We start from the raw sequence: 20,140 nt of genomic DNA, 5'->3' as shown, positions 1-20,140 counted from the left end.
ATCTCAGTAATGTTTTAGTTCTGCACGCAGAACATGCAATATGTCTAACACCATAGCTTGCCTCCACCAGTGTGTGAATGTGAGAGTGAATGAATAGTGGCATTGTAAAGCGCTTTGGGTGCCTTGAAAAGCGCTATATAAATCCAATCCATTATTATTAACACCTTGTGAATATGCATGTATCTGCATTTGCTGCTGTACTTGTGGCTGTTTGTCTAAAGCAAATATTTTTAGTCAGCAACATTTTCTAGGCATTTATACATGTTCAATCAGATTGAAAGATGGGAGATAATATGACTCTTATCTGCTATATGCTATGGAGTAAATTAGCAAGCATTAGTTATTAGCAAGCCGTTGTTGTTTTAGTCATTAGCCAGTGTGAACGCAGTGTTTTCATCTCTGTGAGAATGCTGACATTATGACCGGTATCTGGTGACTGTGGTTTCTTTGATTCCAAAACAGTTTATTACACTAATCACATGTGTTTTGGTAGCTTTGGCCTATGCAAATGAATAATGTTGTTTCTTCTTATGCTCTTCATTTCAAAAAGTTGTCCGTTTAAAATTAAGTTGTGATAGTAAACATTTTCTTTGACGGTAAAAGGCGAGGTAAGAGCTAAGAACATTCACTTTCTGATCTGATATGCAAGCTAGCCTGAAAATGTCTCTTCTGAGAAGTGATGTAAAAACATCTTCTTCTGTTCCGCTATCGGTCTCTCTACTTAATCAATCTGCTGATTAACTCATCTGCAGCTTATCAAAGGAACAGAAGCTGATTTTTTAAGACTGAAGAACCCACTTAGATGTGGGCAGATCTTCGTGTCAGCCAGATGATGTGCTCAGCCTCAATCTCACCATATCACCGACAGTGCCATTTTGTTTTATTCACAGCTTGTAAATAAACGTATTAAACCTTTCCCAATACTCAGGGTGTGGGTCCATCCTTATGACAAAGTTACAGTGTGTAAAAACTTCACCTCTGGATGTCTGTTTACTTAATCCCTCGAAATTCCAGTGCATAATTTTATCTATGGTGGTTGCTTTCGGACAAACGTTTTAAACAGTCAAGAAAGAACAAAAATATTTAATATAGGATACATTCCAGAAATCCTTCCCATCGTCTTTTCCTGACCTCTTGTCCTTGAGCTGGGTACGAGAATTAATAAGAACTTAGGAAAAGAGAAGAACTGTGAGCTGAGAATCTGAATGACCTTACACTAGTCTCCTTAACAACGTGGCAAAGTACAAGGGATACAGCCTTAAGAGATTCAGCATGTGGACAAGGATGACAAGAGTGAAATCAGTTCTTATCTAAGAAGGACAATTATGGATGACATTTGGATGAGGTAAGGTAATGACTTAGCATTTGACATGGACTTTTTAAATTCAGAAATACAGACCTCTGCTGAAAGCTTTATCAGACATTTCAGTGAGCTAAATTGTTGAATAGCATCTTCTAATGGCTGAACATCAGACACTCTGTCCACAGGCTAATGAGATTTGAACTATACAGCAATAGATTATATGCATCGTGTACTACAGCTAAAGATTTTATAGGAAAACAAATGCAAAATAATAATATAGTCAGAGTAGTAGTACAAAGACTAAATGCATGAGAAATCAGCAAATGTGTGTGCAAAGAACACTTTACGTACATGTTCTACAAGCAATAGCTTATCTGGATCCTGTAGTGTCTGCGGTTCATCTAGTTTGCTGCAGATCTCAAAGATAATGCCATTCAGCTGTGTCAAGCCTGGCATCTGCCTTCTTTACTTGTGAGTATAGTTAAACTACAGGTCGATCAATGTATGTAAAAAACCACAGGAAAGAAAATCCAAAAAGCTTGGAATAAACAACTTTTAAACGCATTGTAGTTTGCTTCCACATATAATGTCTATATGTTGCCAGTACACACTATACTATAAGGCTTTTTGTCAGTTTTCAACCATTACATAACCAAGATAACCTTGATAAACCAATGAGTCTGATGATAGAACTGAAGCAGAAAACTGGTTTCTGTGCTTCGCCATTGAAAGATGCAGAGAATAAGAGGAAAAAAGCAAAGAAGAAAGTCACAAAAGTCACTGGCAATGATGTATAATCCAAAATAGCCACTTAATCATACTGACAAAGATTGATTTCCACAGTAAAGTCTTTACATCTGAGTTTCCACTCATTAAAAATATCCAAAGTCACTTAATTTGTACCTACAGTTGACCAGGAGGCCATAAAGGATATTGAATGAAACAAATCGGGAGGCCTAAAGTGTCTTAAATTTCAAAAGTTCAACTAAAAATGAGCAGCAAATTGTGTTAGCATAATGATGGACGAGCATGTCTGTCCTTCAGACTGATGTGGCACTATTATTATGATTATTATGCAACACAAGTGTGCAAACTTACCTTGAACAAAGGATGTGGTTAGAAATAAAAATATTGTAGATAATAATCATACTTACCAGCAAAAGAGACTGTTTCGCAAAAGGTTCATCTTTTGTGTTTCGAGTGAACACAAAGAAAAACAGGAGCATTAGAGACCAAAACAAAGAACTAACAGTTCAGGAGGCCAAAAGTGTGGCCACTGGCGAAGACAGAGCAATTTTGGAAGCTGACCAGGAGGCCAGCTATGAAGGCGGAGTGGATCTGGGTCTGGAGGCTGACAATGATGACAAAAACCGTTGGGCGACAGGACTGGAGGCTGATGGAGGCCGCAAATATTGCACCCCTCAGGAGGTCAACGGAGACCCTTGAGCGAATCAGGTCCAGACTGTGCGGTGACCACTGACTCAAGTGGAGTACAGACCACTGGCTTGGGCGAAGCAGGACCAGACAGTACAGAAACCTATGGCGGAACAGGACCAGACGGTGCAGGCTGGGGGTGTGCGTGGCACAAAGCAGGTTCAGGCTGCCCTTCAGACTTGTGCTGAAAGGGAACCAGTGGCTTGAGTTCAGGTTCTGTTGATGTAAAGCAGTGCAGAGTCCGATGTAAAAAGTCTCAGAAACTTTGGACAGAATATGAGCCAAAATAAAATAATGAAAAATAATGCAAACAATAAATAAATATCAATAGAGTGTTGCAGTTTTAACCCACATGCAATATGTATAAAACTTTGGATATATATATGTGTGTATCTGTATTATTATCAATATTATTTTTTATTATGCTGTATTTCTTTGATGTGCATGTGGTTGTTTGTTGAAAGTCAGACTTATCAGCAACATTTTATAGCCAGTTAAACTTGATGTGTTCAGTTAGCACGTTAACAGATGAGCGATAATGCTCGACTCTTATCTATATGTATCAGTTGCAGTTTTACATATTAATAGTGTGAATGCAGTAGTTTTATTGCTGTAACTGACAACGATGAAATTCATAAATCTGGTAATTGTGATTTCCCTGATTGAAAAACAATTCATCACAGAATTCAAATGTGTTTCAGCAGCTTTGATCTATTCCAGCGAATAATGGTGGGGGTTTTTTGAGTGATTTGTTTATGAAAATCCTCAATATAAATACCAGTTGTGATTGAATTGAAAGTCCTTATTGTCATTATACAAATTATAACAAGATTTAAAACAGCTCCATAGTGCACATGTGCTTAGCGCATTCTAAAAAACTATACAATAATATAACTATAAATATAATATAAATACACAGCACCAAGTAACACAAACAGACCGCCAGAGAACGATGATACAGTCAGTGCAGATACTGAAGTCCAAATTACGTTTGTGCAAGTTTTAGTTGAGTATGGTGATATCTTTGGGGAAGAAGCTATCCCTGAGTCTGTTTGTTCTGGCCTGTAAGGATCTGAAGCGCCTGCTAGAGGGTAGTAGGTTAAAAAGATGGTAGCCGGGGTGGGTAATGCCCTTCAAGATGTTTCTGGCCCTGCTGAGACAATGGGAGTTATAGATGGCAGACAAGGATAATTTTTTGCGCTGTGTTTACCACCCTCTGCAGTCTCTTCCTGTCTGCAGCTGGCATGCCACACTGTCACTGCATAGGTGAGCAGGCTCTCGATGGTGGATCTGTAGAAGGTCACCAGCAGCAGGGTGTTTAGTTGTGATGGTATAGTATCCACAAAGTTAAAACTCAGTTAAAAATATTGTTTTGCAAAGGTGAGACTTTAAAAAGGTATTGTAATTACACCGTTTCTGTATTGTGTTACACTTTCACTTTCTGAGCTGATATGTAAGCTAGCCTGGGAAAGAAAGCACACAAAATTTGGCTCCTTAAAAAAGTTGTTTGATCATTTGGTCATCGGATGTAAGGGTTTTTTTTCTTGGTTTTACGCATCCATAATAAAATACAAAAAAGACATTCGCAACATTTCTCACATTTCTCAAAGTGGGGGTGGCCTGGGTGGGTGAAAAGGATGTGGTTCAAAGTCAAAATGAGAGTGATTATTATCATACTTACCAACAAGGCAAAACGCCCTATAAAAAGGTCTCCTTGATGCTCCTACCAGAAACAGTTCACTGTTTGGCTAACATCATGCACGGTCTGCAAAAACTTCTACTGTTCCATCTTCTTGCATGCCTCGGTAAGAACTGCAATTCTTTGTTATCAATTTCCAACCATTTGTTGGGACATTAACTTAATTTTGGTTTGGCTTTTTTAGGGCATGGAAGTGTTATTATACATGGGGAAAAGGCAGCAGAGAACTCAATGCTTTATATGGCCTCAGTGCAGAACAAACATGGTCATAAATGCGGAGGATTTCTCATCGCTGAAGACTTTGTGGTCACCGCTGCACACTGTGACGATGGGTAAGTAAGTTGTAAGTAATCCAACGTCTTTTGTGGCAATTTCTTATTCATTTCGTTAAAACTGACCAAGTCTCATTGATTACTTCTTCAGGAGCCTTACACACGTTGTTCTTGGAAGCCACAATCTCAACGACCATCATGAAAAAATAAAGATTAAAGAATCCATCAAGTTTGAAAATTATAGAGATGTTCAATATGGTGATGACATCATGCTCCTTAAAGTAAGTACATATTCATAGTTGTAACAGTTTCGCATGAATTATAAGACCTTATATTTGTGGCGTTATAATTCAAATTTCATCACAGCAAAAGGGTTACTGTATGAAAACAGACATTTCTAATTTTCATTTCATGTTGTGTGTCTTCAGTTATCTGGGAAAGTTCAACTAGACGGCACAGCACAGATAATTCAGCTTCCACATGCTGAAATAAAACTACAAGAAAATGAAGTGTGCCAGGTGGCTGGATGGGGTTTGACTGAAAATAACACTCGACCTAATGAGCTGAGAGTGGTGGACGTTTCTGTCATTCAACATCAAATCTGTAAGGAAAAATGGCCTAATCTTCCAGAAAATGCTATCTGTGCAGGTGGCTATGGAACAAATAAAGGATTCTGCCAGGTATGTTTTCTGTCCGTTCAATATATACTAATTAGATTTTGCAAAATATATAAAACACTTAATATAAACTGACAAAATTAAAATATGTCCTCCTCACAGGGAGATTCCGGTGGTCCTCTGGTCTGCAACGGGTTCGCAGTTGGTGTTGTTTCTTTCAACAGAAATTTAAACTGCAAATACCCAGATGTACCCAATGTCTATACGGACATCTCAAAATACCGTCAATGGATCGACAAGACTCTCAGAGGTGTAATTTAAGCATTCCTGATTGCTCTGTCGATGTAACCAAAAGTGAAAATTAAAAAGATTCTGCTACTTTGCTCTGTCAAGCTGACCTTATTGAATTTAAAGCTCCTTATCACTTTATTCTGTCACCATGGATTCTTTCAGCAAGTGTTGATGTTCAAGTTATCTTTTATTACAATGTCCTAAATGTATTTTATGACCATGGGATGTAGAGAACTTGTAACTTTATATGTTTCGGTGCTTGTAATTCTGCTGGCATGCTGTCTGTACTGTTGTTTGACCCCCACAGTTAAATAAGCAAATGAAAAAAACGTGGTTGTGTGCATCTCATTTTATTTCAGATTTCCACAACAAGCTTGGTGTCAAAAATAGAATCCCATGCCTGTTTTTATTCAGGGTCTGTAGGAGACTTGAGCATGCTAGATAAAATTAGACAATTGTGAGCATGGCTAACACATCTGGTAAAGAAACCCCCAGTGAACAGGAAGCTTTCATGTTTACGAATGGGGTTTATGGGAAGGGAAAATATGGAAATTGAGCTATCAGCGTTTGGGTAAAACATTTCCATAAGGAGGAACATTGAGCCTGACACAGCTAAAAGATCATAAATCATAAAAGAAAAGAAAAGAAAGCGAAGAAAAAAATTAAAAGAGTAATAAATAAACAAAAGTGTAATCACAAGTTGTGAAACACACTATTATACTACTTTTTTTCCACTATCAACTGGGAAGCACTCAAGTACTCCTGTTAATTCCAGTGCTCCTCCTACATCTGAATAATTCCCTGAAGGTGTACAAACGAGTATTAGGGCCACAATAAGAAAAAATAATTGAGAAAAAAGTTTAAATGTGGAGACTACAGATTACAAACTGCCATGGTTGCTATATCCTCTGACTGAAATTGTACTTCAGAATCGGTTTTAGTAACAGGAAGGAAATTATTTCTCTTTTAGCATGTAACCACAATGTGCTGATCAGTATAAGAACATTGATAAGATGGTGCAGAAAACTGCATCTGGATGGAAAAACACGCAATTGTTGAAGAGTGCATTTGCACACGAGAAAATGGCTTGTAATGGACAGATAGGAAGGTTATCGATAGTTACATCGATAAATGCAAGGGGATGTATGCTGTATGACAAAACGCCTGATCGATTTGTTTCAATAACTCGCCTAAACAAGGCATTTTATAGAGGGTATAGCAGCCGTAGCAGTATGTCTTTCGACAACAAGGGTAATCCTCACATTTCAACCTTTTTTTTCGAAATACATTTTTGACTCTAATCTCAAAATTCTGAGAATTTTTTCTTAATGTTAGTCTAATATCTAGTGAAAATGTGCATAGTAACGAGGCCTAAACAACACAGACTGTATCTATATAACATAGAGACCATCTATGCTCACAGTCATCCTCTCTCTGAATTCAAACCTCAAAGCTTTGCATCAAGACCTCAGTCATTTGCACACTCATGTGTCATCTGATTGCAGTCAACATGTCAAGATATTTATCAGGTAAAAAGGAAAAAAAATAAAGATTTCTTCCCATTTGTGTAAACCTATGGCTCTCCAAAAATTACTTTTCACTGACTTGCTGTATGAATCTTTCCTCTGAGTCTAAAATAATACCTTTCCAATCAAATGTTTGCATTTCCAATACATCTATACAAGGAAGATTAAAATAACTTTAACCTCTCCCCACTGCATTCTCAAAATGGCTTCTGACTAGTGTCTTTCATTTAAGCAGCACCAAACAACAACAACAGTTGCCTCAAGGCGCTTTATATTGTAAGGTAGACCCTACAATAATGCATGAGGGCCAGCCCTCTGCCGTGACCTTGGGGTGAGGGGAGGAAGACAGGATGAAAGACACGCTGTGGAAGAGGGACACAGATTGATAACAAGTGTGATTCAATGCAGAGAGGTCTATTAACACATAGTGAGTGAGAAAGGTGACTGAAAATATTGCAGCATAGCTAAGGGAGGATTCAGGGTCACCCCTGAATCCTCAAATGGACTGATTAAATGGCCTGTAGCAACGGACCAAACACCCCATACTCCCGGAGCACCTCCCACAGGAGGTGTCCCCTGTTTCCCTCGGAATGCTGTTGAAGCTCTGCCGGAATTGTGCGTTGAAGATCTTGTAGACTGGGGCCTCTGTCAGGCGTTCCCAGCGTACCCTCACTATATATTTAAGCGCGCCAGGTCTGTCCAGCGTCCTCCCCTGACATGCGTTCCAACTCACCACCAGGTGCTAATCAGTTGACAGCTCAGCCCCTCTCTTTACCCAAGTGTCCAGAAAATATGGCCGCAGGTCTGGTGATACGATTATAAAATCGATCATCAACATGCGGCCTAGAGCATCCTGGTGACGCGTGTACTTATGGACACTCTTATGTTGAACTTGCTTTTCCATATGGCTAGACTGTGGCTTGCACAGAAGTCTAAAAACAAAACACCGCTCGGATCAGATCCCCGAGGCCATTCCTGCCAATCACACCCCTCCAGGTCTCACTGTCATTGCCCACATGAGCATTGATGTCTGCCAGCAGGACAACAGAGTCCCCAGGCGGATCACCCTCCAGCACGCCACGCAGGGACTCCAAGAAGGCTGGGTACTCTGGACGTCCATTCAGTGCACAAGCGCAGATGACAGTCAGGGCCTGTTCTCCAACCTGAAGGCCCAGGAAACAAACCCTCTCGTCCACTGGGAGAAACCCCAACGTACAGGCAGCAAGCCGAGGGGATAATAGGATACCCACCCCAGCCCGCCGCCTTTCACCAGGGGCAACTCCAGACTGAGACAGAGTTCACCCTCTCTCCAGGAGACTGGCTAGAGAGCCCAAGCCGTGCGTTGAGGTGAGCCCGACTATATCTAGCACAGCCCGAAAAAGGGACATGGGCCCATTCTCCTGCAGGCCCACCACCCACAGGAGGCGCCGTAGAGATCAGGTGCCGGGCAGCGGCCAGGAGCAGAGACCCTGGTGGACTGATCCCCAGCTACCAAGACTGGCAATTGGGACATGGAATCTCATTTCTCTGGTGGGGAAGGAGCCTGAGTTAGTGCGTGAGCTTAAGAGCTACTGGCTAGATATAGTCAGAGAGAGAATCAAGTTGAGAATTGTCTTGTTATTGGCTTGGTACATTATTTGATTAAAGCCTACTTTTTTTTCAAGCGTTTTCATTAAGAATAAGGAACGCTAGATAAATGTGTTACTCTTTATTTATTTGGAACACTTTTTGTCTAAAACATTTTCTTGTTAAAATCAAAATTAAATTTTAAGAATGTATCTGAATATATTTACAAATGTACAATTATAATTGTTATAATTGTACAATACAAATAAATACAAATATTTACAATGAATGAAAAAAATTAACTGGAAACAGTTGGACCAATGCACACCTCATGCAGATACGAATTTATAGCTGCAATAGAATTTTGAGCAAAAAAACACCCCGATCAATTGAAGCTACAGTTAATAACGAAGGTTTGCATCTTTTCGCTGTAACATATGAAATGTATCACAATAACATCTATTGAACTGTGTGATATTTGCTACCTATAAAAGGTCTTTTATATAGCGGCTCCCTCGTTTACGGCCATACCACCCTGAACACGCCCGATCTCGTCTGATCTCGGAAGCTAAGCAGGGTCGGGCCTGGTCAGTACTTGGATGGGAGACCGCCTGGGAATACCAGGTGCTGTAAGCTTTTTCGCTTCTACACACAAACTGCAGAGGGCGCTGCTGCTCAATCAGTGGAGACATCTTCAGTAAATACTCACCGATAACATTTCTAAAACTGATGCTTGGAAAATGCTCACTTTTAAAAGCTTCGTATCAGGTTTCTTCACGCCGGTTCTCTGGTTGTGAAAGTCCAGCGACAAAAATGATCCTCATTTTTTCCTAGAGAACATTGAACAAATGTGCTTTTCTTTTTTAGATCTATAGTTTATTCATTTGACCTACATTTGGTATGGCATTTTAAAGAGTTTTACCTTTGTGACTTTGAAATATCATCTTATATATTATACTTAAAGATTTTATCTAAAAATATACGTATTTAACTTTATTATAATGATTTTATTTCAGACAATGTGATGTAACTTGATACAAATAGTTGTTTTCTGTCTGACAGAACAGGAAGCATCAACTTCATAGTAGCTATTTGCATAATTAAGACATCAACTATAAGTGTTCCCCAAATTTCCTGCACACATGAGGAATTCCCATTCCTCATGTGTGCCATGTTGTCTGCAAACCTGACAGTTCAAAAAACCTTGTGTTGATTACGGATGGCGGTTATTTCCTGAAACAGATAGCACTTGCATTAGATAACTACAGAGCACTGCTTCTTTAATGAGCATTTTGATTATTTGCATTTAGTATTCACTGATATTATGCTCATTAAAGGGGGGATCCACTGTGTCCTCCTTCAAAATCCTGTCGGCCAACTTCAACAAGAAGTTAGTTTGAGTGATGCAGAAGTGTTCAGAATAATCAGTGATGCATTTATCTGAACTGATAAAAGATCAGTCACTTTCTTACCATAAATTCATTTCACATGAGGTTAGCTCTTGTTGATGTGGGTGTCTTTAGGTATCACATCACCAGCAGGAGAAGATGACACCTCAATGACTCATAAAAGCTCCGTTTCATTCATATCCCTGCACATTTTCAGTTCCTCCTTGGAAGCCTCCACCATATTATCAGTTATTTGTAGCTGACTTGACCTGGTGAACTTTCCTCTCGTGGATATTTTGTGGGAGAAATCATTTCAATGAATGAGGAAAAATATCACAATCACAGCAGTTATGGCAGGATCCTTTAGACTCCGCTTTCTTGTTTCACTTGCATAAGTGTATATTCTACATGTTGATGTTTTTTCCTCATTGCCTGTTTCTCATCATGTTCTTGCTTGCCTGCCATCTCTCATTAAATAAACTAAAACAACTAAGCTGCTGCTCTAGAGAATTTTATTAACCTGAAAATGAAGCACTTGTGAAACCACACACACTATTCGGTTTTAAAATCTCTGGCGCAGAGAGGAGTTTTATACTCATTATATGGAACAGTTAATGATGTGATGATAATATAATGCTCTGTTGACAAAGTTATAGAGGTAATGATTACATTTTGTCTTAGTGCTGAGGTCTTAGTGATGGAGTTGATGTGGACTGCATTATTCTGCACCATGTGTGCAATTAAAACAGACAAAAAATACAAAAATCTTTCAGACTAAGTATTTCAATATAGTCTGTCTGTTCATGTGCACAAAAAAATGTAAAGAAGCTCTAGATACAGTGATACTGATCGTCTACTTACAGCAATGATTAAATATTGGAACCGAAATTATTTGTATTATTAAATTTGTTTGTTTTAATTTTTTAATCTCAGCGAGTCCATCAGACAGCTGTGGAGGTTCAGATTCAGTAGAGTGGATATCATCACTGACATCATCACTGAGGTTCTTTGTACAGAGTTGAAAACAGGAGGAAGCTACAGACTGCAGCAACATCTACTGACAGTCTGGAAACTAAAGCCAGGAGATAATGTTGGTGCATCTTTGACATGCTGAAGCTTTCAGACACATGAATCACACTGAGCAGAACCTCAGTGATCCTTACAGAAAATACCCACCAGATAAGTGAATTCACTGAGTTTGTATCATTTGCATTGTAAAGATATATATATATATATATATATATATATATATATATATATATATATATATATATATATATATATATATATATAATAATAATTATTATTATTATATTTTATTTATGTATTTGTTTATAAAAGCTAAAATCATCAGTTTTAGAAATGTTATCAGTGAGTATTTACTGAAGATGTCTCCACTGATTGAGCAGCAGCGCCCTCTGTTGTTTGTGTGTAGAAGCGAAAAGCTTACAGCACCTGGTATTCCCAGGCGGTCTCCCATCCAAGTACTGACCAGGCCCGACCCTGCTTAGCTTCCGAGATCAGACGAGATCGGGCGTGTTCAGGGTGGTATGGCCGTAAGCGAGGGAGACGCTCTACAAAAGACCTTTTATAGGTGGCAAATATCACACAGTTCAATAAATGTTATTGTGATACATTTCATATGTTACAGCGAAAAGATGCAAACCTTCGTTATTAACTGTAACTTCAACATTGATCTGCAAAAATGCTTTTCCTGCAGTAACATCTGGATAATAACACATGTTCGTTTATTACAGCACAGCACAAGTGATAGAGAGCACACCGTGCGTTAGGAAGATTTGGAAGTCAAACATTGTTGTTGTTTGGAGACTTTAAGTTACATAGCAGATAAAAATGTAAGCGTGTATGTGTCATTACACCATGACTGTGAGGGTTTTAAGCTCTTTCGCTTATGCCCATACATGAACACATCAGATCTCGTCTCGGAAGATAAGCAGCTTTGTCAGCACTTTGACAGGAGACCATTGTTAACACCTAGCAGAAGACACCTTTTAACACAATGCATTCTTTGTTTGCCCAATTGTTGCTTCCTCAACATGTTTCTTCTATTCCTCAGTCACAGCCAGAGATGCCAGTACATAACAAGCCTTGTCTTCTGCTTGGGCAAAACCCAGGTTACAGCAGTCCACCAAATGTCTTGGTTGGTAGAGACTAGATTTAAAGTAAAAGTAAAAACAAATACAATGCGAAAAAGTTTTAATGGGACCAAGCAATTTTGACCACAGAGTAGAGTACAGAGCAGGGGTCACCAACCTTTTTGAAACTGAGAGCTACTTCTTGGGTACTGATTAATGCGAAGGGCTACCAGTTTGATACACACTTCTGAAATAACAAATTTGGTCAATTTGCCTTTAACTATATGTTATCATTAATAATTAATGATATTTATCTATGTAAAGACACTGATTATGTTAATGATTTCTCACAATAATTATAAACAATGTTTAAGACAAGGTAGGAAACAGATAAATATGAATATGCAACGCGTATTTGCATTTTGAAATGATCATTTCTACAACATTTTCACTTGCCACTAACAATTTTTAACAAATCATAAGATTTTACTGAACTTGTCACCAGATCTGCAGCATTTTGTTTAATTATCATATGTTACATTTAACGACCACATTTGTTTTTCAATAATTAAATCCAGCTTTGCAATGAGATAATGTTCATCTGGGCTTTTAATGCATTTAAAGCATCGTGTCAGCAACAGTCCTACCTTTGCTTTGTAGCTCACAGTTCAAATGGTTCAGTTTCCCAGTAATGTCCCTTAAAAATGCAAGGTCAAAGGTCCACTCATGATGGGAGTCATGACGTGCCCAAAGCTGATCACCTTTGCACATAACGACTGCTGGTGAATGATGCAGTGGTAATGCATAAAGTTTGGGAACTCTGTGTCACCTTTACAGTGAGCGATGAATCCTGTATGTCTGACGATCATAGCAGGAGCTCCGTCGGTAGTCCAGCTTTTCCAAAGGTACCTTTTTCTCCGCGAAAAACTCCTCCACCGTGTTAAAGTTGTCAACTCCACTCGTAGTTGTCTTTAGCGGCAGTAGTGTCAGAAGTTCTTCTGACTTTCCTCCCACCAAGTTTCCGGGTGCCAGTGTGTGGCCGTTACTAAGCAACCGCGAGTTAGCAGCAGTAAACCAGGGATAGAGGAAGAAAGCTACCAAAATCAAGCCTCTGAATTTAAGATGTTATTCTGTATCTCTGGATAATTATTCCGATTTCTGGCTCTGCTTCTTCGCTGTTGCTTAATTTCGGTTTACCAGCGATAAGCAAGGCAACAAAACGATGTCAACACAAGAGCAACAAGCTAACATCGGCAAAGTCCTCAGCTTTCTTCGGGAATGGGACCGCAGTGACATGAGGGTCCGCGGTCGCATGTTGAGCACCTTTGTGACTCAAAACACGGGGAAGACGTTTTATGAGCTGGAGCTGGAGTTTGCGCAGGTCGCCAGTCTCTTCCTAGCTCGACTTACCACATGGATGAAGCTCACGTATCCTTTATTCAGCCGTGGTCTGCACATGTGAGAGTTTGATAAAGTATGAGTTAGGACCTTGGACTTCTGTGGATCGGATGAAGGATATGAGTTCCTGCTCTTGAATGACAGGGAAATCAACTGGACAACCCTTTACTAATACTTCAGATACATGTTAGGCACCTTCCTGGGACTTCAGCTGAAAGCACTTGGGATTTTTCTGTCTGCTTCTTGTCAGTGAGTGACCCAAAATGCAGGACTGTAATCTGCAAAAATATCTTTAGGCCAACAGATGTTTTCTTTCAATAAGCCATCTTTCTGATTTGATCAGTGATCAGTATCTGATGAACTTCCTGGAGGATGGAGGAGTTCTCACTCTGCTGGACATTTTGAGCCACTCTCAGAGCAAAGACGATGACAAGGCCGGAGCCATCAAACTTCTACTCACTGTCTCAAAAGCAGGTCGCAAGTACAAGGAGATCATCTGTGAAAGTCACGGTAAATTTCACATTTGTCTGTGGCATATGTAAATTTATTTTAGATTTTAGATCAGATTTTAAAACAGCCTACAATATAGTTTCTTTTATCAGTAATGCTTCTTTTGCTTTGTTTCCAGGTGTTAAAGTCATAGGCGAGTGCCTGTCCACATCAAACAGAGATGAAACCAAAGAGGCAGCGTCGGTCCTTTTGGAGTCCCTGTCCCACGGAAATCCCAGATATCAGGACCAAGTCTACAAATATCTGATTAGCTGCATGACTTGTAGCTCACCTAAATCCCTGCAGCTCATTCTGCACACCTTATGTATCATCCAGGTGAAGCCAGCCACCTGTCAGTGCGCCCCAGGGTGGCTGTGGCTACAATATAGCTTGCCATCACCAGTGTGTGAATGTGTGTGTGAATGGGTGGATGACTGGTTGTGTAAAGCGCTTTGGGGTCCTTAGGGACTAGTAAAGCGCTATACAAATACAGGCCATTTTACAGAGTATGCACAAAGCTGTATATTACTGCAGTCAGTCTGTGTCTTGCAGAACTGATTTTTAGTTTTAAACATTTTTTCTCTTGCAGCGAAAAATGAAAACAGCCCATCACAGCATTGTAGAGCCTCTGCTTAACACACTCAGATCCCTACACCTGGAAGTTCAGGATGAAGGTAAGCTGACACGCTAATTTTTAAATTTATCCTGAAATTTCTTTGTGTCCTGTGAAATAACAAATCATTCCATCAGCCATTGTGATTATCGATGAAAAATTGTGATCCTGTTATTATTAATCAGCTTTTCTGGATTTGTCTGTTTATATCTTTGACAGCCATTAAACTCATCTTAGACCTGAAGCATTATGATGTGAAGGCAGTTCTACTGACTGGTTTGGTGGCTCTACTGAGGCCTTTTAAAGAAAAAGAACACCAGCATCTAATCAGCAAAGGTGACATTAGAGTTTGGTTGTGCGCTGTGAAAGCCTTTAATATACACCTCTTTCTTTTGACCAATTATTGCTGCCTTTTCATATTTTAATTGGTGCCTTTCTGCAGTTTCTGATACAGTTACACAACCCATCAGTGAATGTGTTATAATTTTGTAAATGAGCCCTAACTTGTCACAGTCATTTTCATGAAAAGTTTTATTGACAACCTTATACAATTTTGTCAGATTCAAAGATGACTGAGATGACTGGATCTTTCCCTGTATTTGTACAGCAAGCTGCTGCAGCTAAAACAATACGGTATGGAGTCCAAATAACCCCCTCAATCACAGTATAACACAAACTCAGTTAAACGTCTGGGATATCTGTCTATCCAGTTAGCAAACAGAACATAATGTGAATTGTTCAAAACCATGATGGCTTTGCAGGTGGTTGCCAAAAACCATTGCTATCATGCCGTGCTCATGGAGCGTCATGTGGATGTTATGACCAAACCTTTAGAAACAAATCACACACTCATTTACATACATACATACTTATATCTTCTCTAACATTTGCATTACACACCCACAGAAACTCAATGAGGACAGTATAAACAAAAATCCTGAGCTGTTCACGATAGATGCAAGGGGAACAACTCAAGGTTTGGTCTCTTGCCCAAGGATACTTTGACATGCAGACTGTAGTAGCCAGGTGCTCAAACTGAATTAGTAGACAACCTGCTCTACCTCCTAAACCCCAGCTGCAGTGACAAAGTCATAAGCAAAAAAGCAAAACTGGAGAAAAATCTGTCAGGATAAGAAGAGAACAATGGTTTATAGTCACCACCTGCAAAACTATTTCCTTTTTGGCAGGTGTCGTGTTGTTGCCTTGTTACCACTTTCTTTGGCAGCAAAAAGGGTGATTTAGATTCACAGTGGTTTATACTTCCCAGTAAATAGATTGAGATGCATGAAGCTAAACTGACTTTTTAGGCCATGGTTTGATAAAACCATGACATAACATTTTATTCATGGCAGTGTGATAGCTTTATATATTGTAATACAGTAGCTATCTTTAGCTGCTCCCATGTCACAAGGGTTCACAATAGCCGGTAGCTCCCCATGTTTGATTTGGCAGTTTTATGCCCGATGTCCTTTCTGCATTTTAATGATGTTCAATATTTGTTAAAGGTTGCTGGCTGAGAAAGATCAAGAGCTTTCTCGTGAGCTGCTCTCTCTTGGAGTGATCCAGCATCTTCTGCACACTATGGGCAACAGAGAACATCCTGATGCCCAAATACAAGCCAGTCTAACGTTAGAGGTACTTCAGTGTGTGTGTGTCTTCTCAAAAAAGCAGGCTGATGACACCTATGATGATTTTCTCACAACCATTTGGTACAAATAAAAAAAATACTATAAAGCGCTTCAGCCTTCTATTTTAAGACTTCACTTTTTTTTTGTTTTTTACTTTTTCTTTTCAGCAGAATAGGACATATTCACAGTTGTAACTGCTTTTTGAGAGCTTCATTACCTCATGCTTGAATGTGGTCCTGTCAGCAATCTACTAATGCATGTCTACGAAGCAGGACAGTTAAAGTCATTATGTCTTGCCCAATTTTCAACTGTTTTAGATGGTTTGAGTTTCTGTTACTGTTCTGATAGAATTTTCTGATTACTTATGAGTTTTCTTATGACTGCTTCTTGGTCCCCACTGCCTCCACCCTCTTTAAAAAAATGTGTAAGCAGTAATTTGCAATTATTGTGTTCCAGTAAAGCCCTTTTTTTTCTTTTGCATTAAATTAGAATCAGAAAGTGCCAGCCTTGTAATTAAGTGGAAACAGAGGCTGCTTTTCTTGAAGTTGGGCTGTTTGTAAAAATGTGTTTGGTTCATCTCCGTTTCTCATTTGTTTTGGTTTTGCATCTGTAGAAAGAAACATTAATTCAGACATATGAATATCAGCTTCTGATGTCTGCTTTCATCTCTGTGTAGTACTTTGTCGTCTCCTTCCCTGCTGTTGAGGACCAAGTGCGGAGAGTGATGGGCAGCGCTCTGTTTGCAGAGTTCAAAGTAAGCGATAACGATAAGTTAAAGGTGCATTGCTCCAAGTCAGTACCAACTAATATAATCACAATCTTTCTACAGAACAAAGCTGACACTGTATACATGAACATGAATGAAACAGAAGCAGAAATGCTGCTAACAAATCAGATTAACATGTCACAAGGTAATGATTTTACTGTTTTATTTGACAGCTGATTATTTTCCTATATTTCCTGTACTATGTGAAACTAATTGTATTCTTTTTCTTTTTTCAGTTTTAAATGGTAACAAGTCTGACAGCTGACCAGAGGAAAAATAGTTTCATAAACGGATATAAATAAGGTTTTTAGAAATGTTTGTATTAATACCTATAACCTGTTCTACCATTTGTTTTTGTATTAAGAAAAAATATTCTATCTATCACTAGAAAAATGGGAAGCTCAGTCATTTATATTAATATAGCGAGAAATGGCTCGGACAATGGAAGCTCTGTCATAGTTTTGGGGCTTCTTCTCAAATAAATACAAATAAATAAATAAATTTGGAATTTATATGTGTTTGAGGTATACACACGTGTGTGTATACTCACTTGAGTCAAATTTGAGGTCGCACTTTTTAACTCCCACCCTTTGGGGACACCGGTTTCTGTTTGGTTTAGAAGCAGGCTGGCAACTGAATTTTACACCTCCAAATCCACAGAAATAAAAAAAAATCACTTGAGATTTTCATTTCATTAAGCAATATTTCTTCATACAGTATTTTTACCTTCCTATTCGGGACTGGGAATGTTTAATGTCCCCTTTGGGGTCTTCAGTGATAAACCAACACAGATAAACCATTTTGTGCCACTTATGAGGACCGTACTTCCCTTTGGGGTCTTAAGCACAGATACACTAACTATTTTACTTCAGTTTGGGGGATATTACTTCCCTAAAGGCAACTCCTTCAAAGTAAGTACAGTAAAATGTAAGGTTACGATTTAACTACCCAATCTAAAAAATAATCATTTTGCAATTAAGTATGTTAATTTGACAACATCCAAGGGATTTGAAAGAACTTAAAATTAAGGTGTCTGTGAAGATTCTCAGTCATCCAAAGAAAAGCGTCTGGACTTCTTTGAGTTGCTTGAAGACGTTTCACCTTTCATCCGAGAAGCTTCTTCAGTTCTAAGGTCAAATGGTGGAGAGTCATTGTGAAACCTGGCCCCACCCTATCATGTGATTTCCTGAGGTCAGACGGCCCAGGATGTGAGTGGGCGTTAAGGGCGTCTGGGACGGGATCTCAAAACTGGATTATAGATGGCAGGCAGCTGGTGTCGTAAACCACCGCCTCTGTTCAAAGATGGTCGCTCACAGTGGACGTAAAAGGCTTCTTTCACTCCTCTTTCAAACCATCTGTCTTCTCTGTCCAAAATGTGAACGTTGGCATCCTCGAAAGAGTGACCTTTGTCCTTTAGATGCAGATGAACTGCTGAGTCTTGTCCTGTGGAGGTGGCTCTTCTGTGTTGTGCCATGCGCTTTTGAAGTGGCTGTTTGGTCTCTCCAATGTAGAGGTCTGGGCATTCCTCGCTGCACCGTACAGCGCACACCACATTGTTAAGTTTGTGTTTAGGAGTTTTATCTTTCGGGTGAACCTGTTTCTGTCTGAGTGTGTTGCTGGGTCTGAAGTACACCGGGATGTCGTGCTTGGAGAAAACTCTCCTGAGTTTCTCTGATACACCGGCTACATAGGGGATGACAATGTTGTTGCGTCTGTCTTTCTTATCGTCCCTCGCTGGTGTCTGATCTTCTTTTCTGTGCGTCTTTGCTGACTTTATAAACGCCCCATTAGGATAACCGCATGTTTTAAGTGCTTCCTTTACATGTGTGTGTTCCTTCTTTTTCCCTTCAGGCTTAGAGGGAACATGTTCTGCCCGGTGGTGCAGGGTCCTGATTACCCCAAGTTTGTGTTCCAGAGGGTGATGGGAGTCAAAGAGGAGGTACTGGTCCGTGTGTGTGGGCTTCCAGTAAACTTCAATGTTGAGGTTGCCATTCTCTTCAATGTGCACAGCGCAGTCCAGGAAAGGCAAACAGTTGTCCTTTGTGTCTTCCCTGGTGAACTTTCCTTCCCTTCTTTCCAAGCTCCTTAGACTACGATGACCTGGATGACTGAGAACCTTCACAGACTTGAATGTTTATTATATTCAGTATTTTGTATATGTTATGTTCGTATATCACACACCCCAACTCCCATACCTACAGGTTCTTGTACACCACCCCGTAAGCCTGTTTTTGCATTACTGTGTTGTTGTGCCAAAGAATGACAGTAAAGAAGAAATAACCTTATTTGCGTGTCCTGTGTGTTCTGACCGACACCCCAAGGTGAACACCACTGCTATTCAACCTACACCTATACAGTCCTGGGTGAAACCCAAATTAACAGGACCCTGCTCTTAAATCCACTAGCCACTGAGCTTTGCTGTTATGGGTTCCATCCTTCTCCCATATGCTCTTCCAGTATTGCTCCATCTCCTGCTTTGGTGGTGCTTTTCTCATATTGTTCCTCGGCCACTGAGGGTACACCTTGGCTGGTTCCTTTTCTTCTCCCCTGGATTTTAAAGGGCCAGTGAGAGCTCACCGGACGCCGCCGGAACCGCAACACTTTCCAGGGCACGGGCCCCTATCTTGGGGCGAACCTATTCCAGGACGCCCTGCCCTTCACAAAGAAAAGACAACTCTCCCAGGGGCCCCCGCCAGCTTCACCTGGTTTGTTTGCGTTACCGCACTGGGCACCTCGTGGTGCCTCCAGGTTCAGGGATTTGAACCCGACTCCCCTTCAAAAAGGCGACGTAGGACATCGCCCCGCGCTTCCGAACGGCGTTTGCCCATCCCTTAGGACAGACTGACCCATGTTCAACTGCTGTTCACATAGAACCTTCTCCACTTCGGCCTTCAAAGTTCTCGTTTGAATATTTGCTACTACCACCAAGATCTAGGCTTCCGTGCTCATCGCGGTGGCCCTCCTACCCGGCTGTGTAAAGATCCCCCTGAGACAATCCAGCACATAAGCGACCGTGGCTCAGGGGGAAGCGTATCTGTAACCGGAAGGTCGCCA

At 40.0% G+C, this 20,140-nt stretch overlaps 2 protein-coding genes and 2 non-coding genes across 7 annotated transcripts; 3 read left to right on the top strand and 1 right to left on the bottom strand.

Annotated features, from left to right (window-relative positions):
- The first annotated feature begins 4,454 nt into the window (after nt 1–4,454).
- On the top strand, nt 4,455–5,927 carry LOC102783529 (mast cell protease 1A-like). The gene is made up of 5 exons (XM_006800409.3): nt 4,455–4,542; nt 4,621–4,768; nt 4,860–4,989; nt 5,137–5,388; nt 5,488–5,927. Exons 1-5 carry the CDS (start codon nt 4,455–4,457, stop codon nt 5,644–5,646), a joined length of 777 nt encoding a protein of 258 aa, XP_006800472.3. The 3' UTR covers nt 5,647–5,927.
- A 3,298-nt stretch (nt 5,928–9,225) lies between these two features.
- LOC118453473 (5S ribosomal RNA) lies at nt 9,226–9,344 on the top strand. The gene has a single exon (XR_004843326.2). It is a non-coding gene; the product is annotated as a 5S ribosomal RNA (ribosomal RNA).
- Nucleotides 9,345–11,539: 2,195 nt separating this feature from the next.
- On the bottom strand, nt 11,540–11,658 carry LOC118453472 (5S ribosomal RNA). Its single transcript, XR_004843325.1, has one exon. It is a non-coding gene; the product is annotated as a 5S ribosomal RNA (ribosomal RNA).
- A 1,554-nt stretch (nt 11,659–13,212) lies between these two features.
- On the top strand, nt 13,213–19,712 carry armh1 (armadillo like helical domain containing 1). 4 transcript variants are annotated; one of them, XM_087836489.1, is made up of 11 exons: nt 13,214–13,620; nt 13,771–13,839; nt 13,934–14,100; nt 14,219–14,415; nt 14,669–14,753; nt 14,912–15,028; nt 15,253–15,325; nt 16,198–16,327; nt 16,997–17,074; nt 17,150–17,231; nt 17,323–19,712. In XM_087836489.1, exons 1-11 carry the CDS (start codon nt 13,415–13,417, stop codon nt 17,349–17,351), a joined length of 1,233 nt encoding a protein of 410 aa, XP_087692615.1. In that variant the 5' UTR covers nt 13,214–13,414; the 3' UTR covers nt 17,352–19,712. The 4 variants fall into 4 exon arrangements, with proteins under 4 accessions (XP_087692613.1, XP_087692612.1, XP_087692611.1 ...); XM_087836487.1 differs by having other exon boundaries at nt 13,213–13,620; nt 17,150–19,712; XM_087836486.1 differs by having other exon boundaries at nt 13,213–13,620; nt 16,997–17,231.
- Nucleotides 19,713–20,140: the final 428 nt, after the last annotated feature.

The sequence above is a fragment of the Neolamprologus brichardi genome, chromosome 23, assembly GCF_056152115.1.
Source record: "Neolamprologus brichardi isolate AB-2024 chromosome 23, ASM5615211v1, whole genome shotgun sequence".
NCBI lineage: Eukaryota > Metazoa > Chordata > Actinopteri > Cichliformes > Cichlidae > Neolamprologus > Neolamprologus brichardi.
This window is presented reverse-complemented; position numbering and strand designations above follow the sequence as displayed.